We start from the raw sequence: 13,190 nt of genomic DNA, 5'->3' as shown, positions 1-13,190 counted from the left end.
GATTCTTGGTCTAATTGCCCTCACCGATTGAGCTAGCTGACAATACAAGAGCCAGTGCGTAGGCGGGATCCCGAATTTAAGCTGAATTGCTTCAAACCCAATGACCGCCTCTCCCTCCAGAACATCCCCTATAGTCCTAATTCCTTGTTCTTTCCAAAATACGCAATTCATATCCAAGCCCAGATATGGAAACAAGTTAGAGTTCCATAAAAACAGATATACATTAAACTTGGGGATCTCCAACAGCTTTTGAATTGCTTTCCACGTCCCCCAAACCCCGCCCAAAATCTTAAACCTAGCCTTCTTATAATATCTGCGATCCACCTCCCTCAAAAGTAACCCTACGGCCTCCTTCCCCAGTAAAAGCTCAAAAATAGTTGGGGGGTCCCGACTGTCTCCCTGGGCCGCTGTTAATCTTGCATCTTGTTGAAACAGTATTGACATTTGAGCCAGAAGGGATGAGAAATGGTATAATCGTAGGTTTGGAAGGGCCATACCCCCTCTTTCATACGGGAGTGACATAAGCATCATAGAACGCCTGGTTTTCCCATAATGCCAAATGAACCTGTTGAAAATTACTTCCAGATTTTTTAAAAGTTTTTCCTCCAACAAGAGGGGGATGGCACGAAACAGATAAAGAACCTTAGGAAAAATTGACATTTTAAGGACGTTTACCCTTCCAACCAAAGAAAGATGTAGAACGTCAAGTCTTTTTAGCTCTGCTTCAATCGAGCCAATAAGGGGGCAGTAATTTTCAGTATTGATCTTGTCCACTGCTGCATTGATCCTTACCCCTAAATAGACAGCTGAATCGACATATTTATTGTCTGGCTTGGCAATATTCTTAGTGCAGAAGATCTGAGTCTTCCCCTCGTTTAACAAATACCCAGATCTACTGCCGAAATCTTTTGCCAACTCTACAAGTGCGGACATCGCCTGCTGTGGATGGGTCGTGAGAATCGCCAAATCATCAGCGTAGGCCAGCAATTTATTACTGTAACCGTTAACAATCACTGGGCTGATTCTTGGACACTCCATAATTCTATGGATCAGGGGATCTATATATAGCGAGAAGAGTATCGGGGAACAAGGGCAGCCCTGACGCGTTCCTCTCTTAATCATAATCTTCTCGGAGCTCTCTCCCATTACCGACACCCTGGCAACCGGATCTTTATACATGGCTCTGAGGGCTTTGATGACTTTTGGGCCGAATCCCCTTCCTGCAAGGATACCCCAGAGATATTCCCAGGATACACGGTCAAACGCTTTCTCTGCGTCAAGGAGAATCATGTCCATCTCGCCCCCCCTAGCAGCGTGAGCATCGAACAAAGCAATAGCTCTACGAATGTGGTCCGTAGTGCCCCGCCCGGGCACAAACCCATGCTGCCAAGGGGAGACGAGGCCGCCAATGACCCTCCCCAACCTTTTGGCCCAAATTTTTTTGTGTTTTGTGTCCGCGTTAATAAGAGATATAGGCCTGTAAGAGCCTGGGTTCTCCTTAGGTTTACCCTTTTTATGAAAGATAATAATTTGTGTCTCTTTCCATGAATCTGGGATATCGCCTGTACACAAAATACCATTAAAAAGATCCAGCATAATAGGGACAATCTCAAGTTCGATACTTTTATAAACTTCTAGAGGGATTCCGTTGGGGCCCGCAGCCTTCCCTGCAGCAAGTTCACGCAGGGCATCCTTGATCTCGCTTTCCACGAAGTCTCTATCTAGCTCTTCTCTAAGTGGTCCATCAAGAACCTGACCACCATTATCATACTCCCACATTAGAAGGTCTTGCTGATCAATATGATGATTCTCGTAATCGTACAATTTCTGATAAAATTTTTTAAAAACTTTTAGGATATCTTTTGACTCTGAATAATTCTTACCATCCTCTTGTATACTTGTAATAATGTTCCTCGTTCGATCTTGTCTAATGCGTAGTGCGAGAACCCTACCTGCTTGCTCCCCCGTCTCATATCGCTTAGCCCTTGTGGCCTGATAATCACCTACCGCCTTCTGTGTAACTAATTTTTGTATATTAGCTTTGATAATCGCCAAGCTTTTTAAACTCTCTGACCCGTCCATTCCACTGCCAATATCCCTAATATGGAGCTCCTCTGCATTCACTAGATCAACCATGAGGCAATCGATCTCTAACTTGTCAGTCTTCCTTAAATTCGCTGAGCAACTAATAGATTCCCCCCTGAAAGCGGCCTTGAAAGCTTCCCAGACACCATTCCTTGAAGTGCTGTAGCGATTGGCATCAAAGAACTCCCCTGTCCATTTTTTTATGTGTTGTATGAATCTATGATCCGATAGTAACCTTCTTTCGAAGGTCCAATTAGTACGGCTTCTCCCAGCAATGTCCAAACTGCAGGATAGGATCAGAGGATTATGGTCGGATAATGTTCTTGGGATCTTCTTAATACAGACCTTATTCAATTCTGACATTGAAATAAAAAAGTAGTCTAATCTAGAATACTTTTGGAATGGATTCGAAAAATATGTATAACCCGGGTTCTGTGGTTCCTTATTACCCCATACATCCTCTAACCCGTGAGACTTAATAAGAGAGGAGAAAGCCCGAAACACTCTTGGTTTCCGTCCGGAATATTTCTGTGCACTATGCCAGTCAGTGGAAATATTTAAATCGCCACATACTATCATTGGGGATGGCCAATCCGCTAACTCTTCCTCAAGGAAGTCAAATATATCTGATTCGTCACTGTTTGAGCCATATATCGAACAAATTGTATATCCAAAATTCATTTCTGCGATAGCCCACCTACCCAATCTATCGCATTTAACCCTCTTGGCCCCCCCCAATGAGGTTCTGCCCAAGATTGCCACCCCCCTTATAGTGGAAGTCTGTGTTTTACAAGCTATCAAATCGAATCCTTTTATACAAAGTAAATTACGACTGGCCCATGGCAGATGGGTCTCCTGTAGACAGATTATATCTAATCTATTGTATGTTGCAAAATAAGACAATTTTTGGCGCTTTTTCCAATCGTTCAGCCCACTTACATTAACAGTGCAGATATTAATATTCAGCATTCTCTAAGTTCCAAACCTTTTTTACCAAATGTGATATCAGCCTATTGTGTCTTTTTACTTATGATGTACTTGTCTGTGCCTATATTTCTGTTCAATCAACCCTATGTACAGAGCTCTGATACCCTTGGGTCATGTTTGCACTTTTTAAAACATTCCAAATAAATAAATAAAAGGTGCAGATCAGTGGGTTTGGGCGAGTTACATTCTTGGGACAGCATCAGTTAGGAGGTTTGCTGACAAAAGCAACAGTAAAATATGCACAGTCTGTAACTAATGAGCCACCTGAGGGTCTACTCCGCGCGCATTGCTGACTCTGTTGACAACTGAACAGAAACCTATCCAGCAGACAGCACACCGCAGAGATGAAGCTACTCTGAGGGTTTCAGGGTAAGTTCATAGGAGGGTGGTAGGAGCTGGAAGGCCAGATCCAGGAATCAGTAAAGAGAGGAGAAATTAGGATGAAGTAACTCTTGGCAGCACATTGTGGCGCACACTTTGATTTTGATGTTCCCCTTAAGGTTTTCTTTGCCTAATTCTAAAGGGACACTCACCTCTTGAAGGGTCTGGGCTCCAGAATCAGCTTCCTCAAAGGATTCATGTCCGATCCCCAGTGACAGTTCTACGGTCAGCTCCACCCACCTACATTTTATTAGAATTCAGATATTAAAAATGTGTAATTTATAGGCACACATAGCAGTTTTAGTCAAGAGAAAAATGAGAGAGAAAGAGTGAGAGAGAGAGAGAGAGAGAGAAAAAGGGGGTGTGATGGAGTTTGAAAGACTCCAATGAGAAGAGATGTCGTGGAATGTATCTTTCATCACCTCTCCAGCAGGTAAATTGAGCAATGAAGCCTCCCTGTATCTAATCTGGTCACATGCAATGGTGACAGCTTTAAAATGAACCTACAACATAAGACATCACCTTTCTGGTATGTAAATGAGTATTGGGAAGGTTATGGCGCTACCCACAGTCTCCTCTCCCTCCCCTCTCTCAACTGACTTTAACCCACCAGAGTTTATTGTCATCCGTCTGCCAAGATCAAGATCAGGCCCTTAGATGATATGAACACAACTGCACAGACACAAGAGAGGATGAGTCTGGGAACTGAGCATGTTCTTACAGAGAGGTCACAGGACAACATAAGGGGTGTCCCACCTGTTCTCAAAGTCCAAGTCCGAAGTCATGAAGCCAGGCACTTCCTTCTCAGGAACAACACTCTTTACCCCAAGGATTTGGAAGGCACAGATGGAGATCACAGTCTTACATGCAGCTAAGAAGGGATCTGATAGAGTCGATCTGCTCTGTTCGTTCGGCCACGCTGGCCCTGGCCCAAGCCCATGCGATGTGATGGCGTGAGTGATGGTTCTGTGGGCCAGGTTGGAGGCCCCCATACCCGTTGATTCGTAGACAATCTCATTCTTCAGGAACTTTGCTGCTGCCCGCGAGGAGAAGAAAGACTGGAGCAATGCTATGGGGAAAGCAGAGTACATTAATGTTGTATACAAGTGCAGCTCTAGCTGGCAGATGCTTCAATGTGAGTGCATGCCTTGCAGATGAGTTGGTTGACCACAAGATCCACTATTGATTCTAGAGGCTGAGTATAAATTTCACAGGCAGCAAACCTCAGTGGACGTTCTACGGATACGCAACAATTGTCATCCCCGTTAAGAAAATCGTTCAATCTGCATCAAAACCCAACCTCTTCCCACCCACACTATCTTCTTCATTTGTCATTGATTTGAATCTCATCATTGCCCAATGCCAATGTAGCAAGATCACAACAGCTACAACCCTACATCAGCAAAGCAGCCGTCTGTCCCGACTCATTGCACGGTATCGTGTCTTGGGTGTGGTAGAGCACTTAGCTAAGATAGCCACTTTTATTCCCTGACTTAATACCAACTTATTCATATACCTTTTAAATATTGATGTTCTTTGGCTTTATGAACATACATTTTTTATTTCCTATCAGTTTATAACAAACAAGGGAAATATAAATAGTAACAGAAAACAAAGTTTAATCTTCTTAGGTGGGCAAAAAAGAGAAAAATGCCTGGCGCTAAACCTAGTTAGACACGTTACCATTGATGTAGGTATGTGTACATAACATCACTACACAGAAACTAGAGGCGGGTTTCCCTTTGAATCAACAGACCACACAATATTATTCTTAGTGGTTGTTCACTTTTTATTCATATCCATGAGAATAATCCCCTGGTATCTTGCTATGAGACCCAACAATCAATCAACAGGGCACATTGGAGCGTTAACAGCTACAGTCGGGATGTGTTTCGCGGAAAGACCATTTTTTCAAGGCTGTAAAGTGACACAAAATAAAAATCAATCACTAAAAATATTTGAATCAAAAAGTGAAACATAAAAACGCCTTTACTTACAGTTAAAGATATTCAAAACCTATCCATGACGGCCTTTTAATGTCAAAAAATTCCTAGTAACCATGTACAACATCTTAGCACACTAAGCAAAAGTTAAAAAAAAACCTTTCTAAACATGTATATCCTTTTATCACGATGCCCTTCTGGCTAAAGAGTACAGCCGCTAGATTGGTGATCAATTCACTTCGAAGAATGTAGGGGCATATTTACAAGGTCTTTATCTCAGCTTTTTTGCCAAAAAAGCGGAGATAAGACTATCGCCCTACTAACAAGAGGGTGCTAACATGCATTAGCGCATGTTAGCACCCTTTAACCCAACGCGATGTTCCCTGCAAAACGTAGATTTTCCAGCTATCTCTGGAATTTTTATCGCCCTGGAGTAACACGTTGCTAATAACACGTTACCAGGGCGAGAAATTCCAGAGATAGACGGCGATAAATAACAAAGCGCTAAGCGCGCATTGCGTCTATTTATCGCCGTCATTGTAGATAGGCCCCGTAGTCTTTTAAATTGAAAAAACTTAGTACATTGGATTTGTGCCAATCCATTTACAATATATTTTTTTAAATGATGTAAATGATGTAAATCTAATGTTTTGAAAAAACACAAACTGTTTATATTTATTTCCAAAGTTCAAACAAAAACTGCTGTTTGGGAATCAAACCCTCAGTCAGGAACATCAGGGCACAAAACGATTCAATGATTCCACGTTTGGTACCAAAGTTCCCCTGTTGTTAAAAACAGTATTAGGTTGTGTTATGTTGTGTTAAGTTGATTTGTATAGCGCACGTGATGGAGCATGATGGCGTTCCGAAAATGGTAGGGGTGCCTCATAATCACTGATAGTCGGCACCTGCATATATTCCTATTTTGTATTAACTATTGATCATTAGAAGTGTTCAGTAATAACACGTGAAAGTACAGATGGTAGGGAAAGTGTTGTGTTATGTAGAAGAGACAGTATATTCTTCATGTTCTAATACTGTAATCCATAGTGTGTGACGCCATTTGTCTAACAAAAATTGCTTATATGTGATGATGTGTATGCTTAAGACGTGCTTAAGACGTGCACCATATTAAAGTTGTGCATAGATTTGATAAAGTTGCATTTAAGACATAGGGATAGATTTGTGGTGTAGAAGACACCCAGGGCTGTAATTGTCTGACCAGTGATTGTGGGAGTGGTGAGACGCCATCGACAAGACCCACAGGTTGATATGGAACGTGTGAGAGAGAGCTTGAGAGAATCGTGTGGGAAGCTAGTGCACAAGGGGGGACCACAGTGATTCGAGTGACCAGTGCAGGTCGTGGGTCAGTGTGTGTGAAAGAACCTGAGCGAGTGGATCCCATCGACTAGTTATATGACTGTCTGACCATTCGTGGGCAGATAGTTGAGGTGACTGTTTGGTCGTTTCGTGGACAGACAGTTGCCAGAGTTGAGGCAGGCAATTACTTGTGAGACTGTTCGGTCGTTTCGTGGACAAACAGTCGGTAATGTGACTGTCCGGTCGTATGGTGGACAGAGAGTTACTTGATTCTATTAATGAAGAGCGTGAATGTGTAAGGAAGAAGTTGTGAAGGGGTGAATTGCTGAACCGAGCTGAGAAAGGAGGAGAAGTGACTTTGAAGTGTGCCGCGCTGTGATAGGTCGGGAGGTGTAAAGTCACACTGGGATTGGTGAATTGTCCTCAGGAAGTAAAAATTGAAAACGTTTTGTAAGGGAAAAGAGTGATTCAATCATGCGATGTTTTAAGGTGTTACGTGATCTTTGTAGGGGAGATAAGGGAGTGGTAGCTCGAGTGGGTGAAGAGGCACCACCCAAGGATACACCAGCACATTTACATGGCCACGAATGTAGGACCCCATACCTTAGTTTGGCTTCAAAATTGGCACCAGGTTACTGAGAAGGAGGGAAATTTGGCTTTCCCATGTTTTGGGTCGTTCAGATTGGATATATTGTACTAGTTGAGGGCAAAGATGGCTTCATTGTGACCTCCACCTAGACCCACACAGTTTGAAGCTTTAGATGCATGGATAAGAGCGGCACATGCGAGGAAAAGGGATCGGAGTCAGGAAAGAGTGAAAAAGTCAATAAGGGTGTTTCAGGAAGCACGATGGGACGCATTGGTAAAAAGATGGAGAGTAGAAACTATTGAGGGAGAAAGGCTATTCCCGATGCTAGTGAAAGTAGGAGATGCCCAAAAGAGGAAAGAAGAAGATGATAGTGATACAGATGACAGCTTGTTGGAAAGGATGTTAGCAGAGCGTCCGCCTCCATATAATCCAACTTCGGGGGTGGGAAGACAGGCGCTTTCTTAAGGGACAGGAGAATCGCAAGCGAGTTCTAGTGCGAAAGTAATGGGAAAGATTTGAACAGGAACAGAGGGAGCAGGAATACAGCAAGTGAGAGATTCAGTAACGAGTGGAGCTAATGCTGTTGCCCGGTTACCGGGTGCCCTTATGGTGCCAGTCACCATTGGTCCCATAGTGTCAGTGTACAACCCAAGCCAAGCAGGAAATGGTAGCCAAACACAGTCGTTAGCAACAGGAGAAGGTATTGGTTCGGAGAAAATGGTACAGTGAGTGGAATTGGTCCTCTTTTGCGACCTTTAGAAGCTGGTACTCCATTGCCAGCTACTGCAGACACTTCAATAGGCCATACTGAGTCTAGAGCAGTAAGATCAGTGTCGTTGGCAGACTCACGTTCTGATTGGAGAATGTGGGAGCCTCAAGTTAGAGGTCCCATGGGAAGAGTGATAGAAGGAGGAGCTGAGCATGGAAGTTCAGGGAGTCAGAATATACCACGGACCATAGTGGAAGGGAGTCACCGAGGAAGCCAGAGCAGCGAAAGTGGAGAGCAAAGCAGGACTTTGAGCCAGGGAACCATTAAGGCTGCCGTAAGGGCCGAAGGGCTAGATGTTATGAGGTTGAAGGCAGAACCGGATGAAATGATAAGTGGAAGCCTACCTTTAGAAAGAGTGGAACTTTATGAACAAGATGAGCGATTGCTTGTAGCGAAGGATGTGATTCGTAAGGCAAGGAAAGCTAATAAGAAACTGACTGAGTTAGCACGGAGGTACGATGTAGATTTGTCCAAAACAAAGATGTTGCAAGGAAGTCATAGACTAAACTACAGTGATTAGGAATTGGAGAAGAAAAGAATCATAGGATTGAAAACACACATTCGAGAATTGATTGTAGGAATGCGTGCATGGAGCATGCTTGACAAGTGGGAAGAGAGGAGGTCTAAGAAGAAGAGTGTCAAGAAAGGTATAGGTGATACGCCACCTCCGGGAGGAGGAATAGTAGCAGTACAGGCTTACCCATTGCGAGTGGTACCAAACAGAGGGTATGTGCATGTGCCTTGGAGCAGGGGTGATTTGTCAGCTTTCACAAAGTAATTTCCTCGGCTGAGGAAAAAACCTGTTGAGTGGTACAAGCAAGTTGATCGCTTTGTCAAGATCTCCAAAGTGTTGTGGATTGATTTGAATACATTGTTCGACATTGTAGTACCAAGTGATTCGTGGTTAGCATGTAAAATTGCTGTAAAATGGCCAATGTCAGAACCAGAACAAGATCCTGTTACTCGTGGTCCTTCACCTGTGGTTATGAAAAAGTTTGAGTAGGTAATCACATGGCTACAGTAAAAACATTCCCCCCAAAATATTGATTGGGTTAAGATAGATCAAACCACTCAAGAACCCAAAGAATCAGTTCATGAATACTACAAGAGCAGTTCAGTGGGCTAGACACCTTAGATTCCAAAGATATGGGACAGTTCGTCTCCAAATTCGTGTTAGGATTGAGAGCAGAGATTGGCTTCATGATCCAACAGCATCTGATCTGTTGGCAAAATAAGTCAGTGGACAAAATTCTATGATATGCTAGATATATGCTAGATACTGTAGTGATGAAGTAGACTCAAAGCATAAGAAGCTCAAAGATAAGTTGATGCTGGTCCAAATGAGAAATGCAGAAAGAGTAGACCAAGCACAGCCGAGTGGAGGGACCCTCGAACAATGACAAGGGAATGGTCAGAGGGGGCCCCAAAACTCGTTAGGAAGAGGGAAACCCATAGACCCCAAGACAGGAGTGGATGTTAGTACTCTGAAAAAGGCTACAGCATGTCATTATTGTCACAAAATCGGACATTGGAAGCACAAATGTAGGTTAAATCCCACTAATCAGGCCTCAGATGAAGAGATAGTTCAGATATCTGAGACGGTAAATGCCACAGTAAGGCCCAGATCTGTACAAGGGGGAAGCTTAGGACCGCAAGTGCAAGTTCCCCAGCCGCCGAGAATCCCACAAACTAACAGGACTTATCAGCAGATACCATTTATTGAGACTTTTGATGATATTGATCCATACCTGTTACAATGACGTTGCCTGAGGGGGGAGGAAGACTGTACCCTTGGAGCAGTCTTAGAGGTAGACCAGAGAGGGCCGTATATAGAAGCAGATGTTAAAGGTCACCCTATCACCTTTCTGATTGATACTGGTGCTACCCGTTCTACTGTTAGATCAGCAGTAGTCCCAAACCTACCCCTCTCGGGACAATTGATCCAAGTTCTAGGAGTTGGGAATAAGAAGATGACTAATCCATTGACAGATGAGATACCTGTGAGAATAGGAAGATTTCACGATCGGCACCAGTTTGTGGTGTGCGACTCGAGTCCAGTCTGTTTATTGGGTCGTGATCTTTTGTGTAAATTAAACTGCACCATCTATTGCACACCCAAAGGAGTGGAGTTGCAAACTAATGATGACGACATTGCATTTAAACTGGTGAACCAGAATCTCTTCATCGAGATGTTCCCTGTGTTGACGGCTGAGGATTTACCACTCGACTTGAGAGATTCTGTCTCTTTGGAGGTATGGGATTTCACAGGGGAAGAGATACGATTGATTAAAGGGGTTCAGCCAGTCAAGATTAAGGTCAAGGCAAATGCTGAGTTTCCAAGAACGCCTCAACATAATCTGACGCCGGAAACGGTGGCAGGAATCAAGCCCGTAATTGAGTCTATGATCGAGAAGGAAATTCTGAAAGAGATCTTGGGGAGCCCAAGTAATTACCCTATAATGGGATTGCAGAAACCAAGTGGGAAGTTTAGAATTGTGCAGGACCTGTGAAAGTTCAACACATTTGTAATTCCATGTTGTCCTGGGGTACCGAATCCATTAGTGATTGTTTTCCAGATACCCTGTGAAGCTGAGTGGGTCACAGTGAATGACTTGTGTCAAGCATTTTTCTCGATACCTTTGCACGAGGAGAGCCAATTTTTATTCGCTTTCCATCTGGAAGACCGTGTCTAAACATAGTGTTGTATCCCACAAGGGTATACAGAGAGTCCCTCGATCTTCAATCAGACATTGAAGAAGAATCTTGAGAGTCCCGTACTGCCACAGAATTCAGTTCTCGTGCAGTACATTGATGACCTCTTGATTGCGTTTGAAACGGAAGATGCTTGCAGGATTGATACTGTTGCGTTGCTAAATCATCTAGTAGAGAACGGACACAAAGTGTCTCAAAGCAAATGACAGTACTGTTTGTCTGAGGCTCAGTACTTGGGTCACCAAATTGAGAAAGACAAGAGGGAGGTGTCACCAGACCGCATTGAGGTGATCATGAATATGACTGTGCCTACCACGCAAAAAGAAGTCAGAATGTTTCTTGGAAAGGTTTGGTACTGTCGTCAATGGATACCCAACTTTTCATTGAAGGCGAAGCCTTTGCAGAGGTTGACATACAAAGATGTAAGTGATCCGGTACCATAGGATAATGACTGTTTGATTGCCTTCTTGGAGCCGAGAGATAGCTTTTGCCGTGCTCCGGCTCTAGGAATGCCCAACTACAACAAGTCGTTCTCACTGTTTTGCTGTGAGAGAGAAGGTTGCACTTTGTCAGTATTAACTCAGAGTCATGGAGGTGTCCATAGACCAGTTGCCTTCTTTTCAACTACCTTAGACCCGGTAGCCTCAGTGTTGCCCGGATGTCTCAAATCTGTTGTTGCAACGGGTGTCAGCATTGAAAGGTTTGAAAGCATAGTCATGGGTCATCCTTTGAGCTCCTGATAACGTGTACAAAAACCCAGTACCTTATGAATAACAGACTCACATGTTATGAGCAGGTCATACTTGCATCTGAAAATGTTAAGCTGAAAAGAAGTTCTGTTTTGAACCCTGCCAACCTGATGCCTTTGCTAAATGTTGATGATGAAGATTGTGAGGACCATAACTGTCTCGATGTGACGGAACTGTGCACCAAACCAAGACCCGACATTGTCAATGAACCCCTTCCCCAATCTGATGAGATCTTCTTTGTAGACGGTTCATGCTTAAGGGACAATGTGGGCCATTTGACAGCAGCGATTGCTGTGTGCACCATTTCTGGAGTTGTGGAAGCGGCTTATTTACAGGGAAAATACTCCGCACAAGTTGCTGAAATCATTGCCTTAACCTGTGCTTGTTTGGATGCAGAGCAAATCCGAGTCACAATCTACACCAATAGTTAGTACAGTTTCGGTGTGGTTTTTGACTTTGGACAGCTATGGTCACAGAGGGGATTTTTGACGTCATCAGGATCTCCGATCAGGAACGGGGAATATGTGAGACGGTTGTTAGAGGCTCTACAGCATCCAAAAGAGATTGTTGTGGTTAAATGTGCCGCCCATGGGAGGGGGAGGACTTTGTCACTCTTGAAAATAGGTATGTTGATGAAGTTGCCCGTTTCTGTGCTGAACAATGGTGCATTTACCCAGGAGAATATACTGGAGAGAGCCCATGAAGTCAGCCATAGCAGACACTTGGGATGAGCTCAAGCGCCTGCAGGAAGAGGTATTAGGACAGGAAGAAGCTGGTTGGATTAAAGCAGGTTGCGAGAAAAGAGATGATGGTATTTGGGTCTCAGCTCATGGTCGTGCAGTGTTACAAGATGATTTTTTGAGCCCTATGGCAAGACAGATTCACGGAGCAGTTCACATTGGAAGGCATGCAATGGTGCGAGTGTTCAGGCAGACGTTGTTTCATTCACGGTTCAGTGCGTTTGCTGAGGCAGTGTGTCATCAATGTGTAACATGTCAACAAATGAATGCTGGAAAAAAGACTGGTTGCATTGAGTCACATTGGAAGGTCAGGTGGACCCTTTAACAGGATCCAACTTGACTTTGTAGTGATGCCTAGGTGCAATGGATTGAGGTACATCTTGGTGGTGGTGTGTGTTTTCTCACGGTGGGTGGAAGCTTATCCGACGAGGAGGTGTGATAGTCTCACAGTAGCCAAGTTATTGCTTAGAGAGCTCATACCACGTTTCCGATTTCCAACCTCATTGGAGTCGGATAGAGGAACATACTTCCATAGTGAGATCATGAGGATGCTTTGTGCTGCCTTACAAGTTGATCAGAAACTGCAATGTAGTTACAGGCCTGAGGCATCTGGAATTGTGGAGCAAATCAATGGAACCCTCAAGAGGAGAATGGCAAAAGTGTGCTCATCCACATCTTTGAAATGGCCTGATGCACTACCCTTGGTGTTGATGAGTGTCCATAGTATCCCTGTCAGGAGAACTGGTCCCTTGCCACTTGAGATTCTGAAGGGGTGGGTGATGCGCTTGCCAGCCATGCCGTCTACAGCTTTGATAAACATCACAGCGATGTGATACTTGATTATTGCAAAGGACTGGCTGACGTAGTCTGTTCTGTGTCTCACCAGGTTAAAGCTGCGACTGCCCAGACCTCGAA

The 13,190-nt window shown here is 43.9% G+C and overlaps 1 protein-coding gene across 7 annotated transcripts in view; it reads right to left on the bottom strand.

The window, feature by feature from the left end:
• The window catches only part of LOC146863653 (putative E3 ubiquitin-protein ligase HERC1), a 1,482,062-nt gene that overhangs the window by 1,026,489 nt on the left and 442,383 nt on the right, over positions 1-13,190 (bottom strand). For all 7 annotated transcript variants that reach the window (XM_085627737.1, XM_085627739.1, XM_085627735.1 and 4 more), the window contains exons 23-24: positions 4,210-4,522; positions 3,606-3,693 (exon numbers count right to left, since the gene is read on the bottom strand). In XM_085627737.1, coding sequence (XP_085483863.1) covers positions 3,606-3,693; positions 4,210-4,522 — 401 coding nt within the window. The remainder of the gene's footprint in view (positions 1-3,605; positions 3,694-4,209; positions 4,523-13,190) is intronic.

This window comes from Triturus cristatus, chromosome 2_1, assembly GCF_964204655.1.
Source record: "Triturus cristatus chromosome 2_1, aTriCri1.1, whole genome shotgun sequence".
In the NCBI taxonomy this organism is placed as follows: domain Eukaryota; kingdom Metazoa; phylum Chordata; class Amphibia; order Caudata; family Salamandridae; genus Triturus; species Triturus cristatus.
The sequence above is the reverse complement of the archived record's forward strand: the minus strand, read 5'-3'. Positions and strand labels throughout refer to the sequence as shown.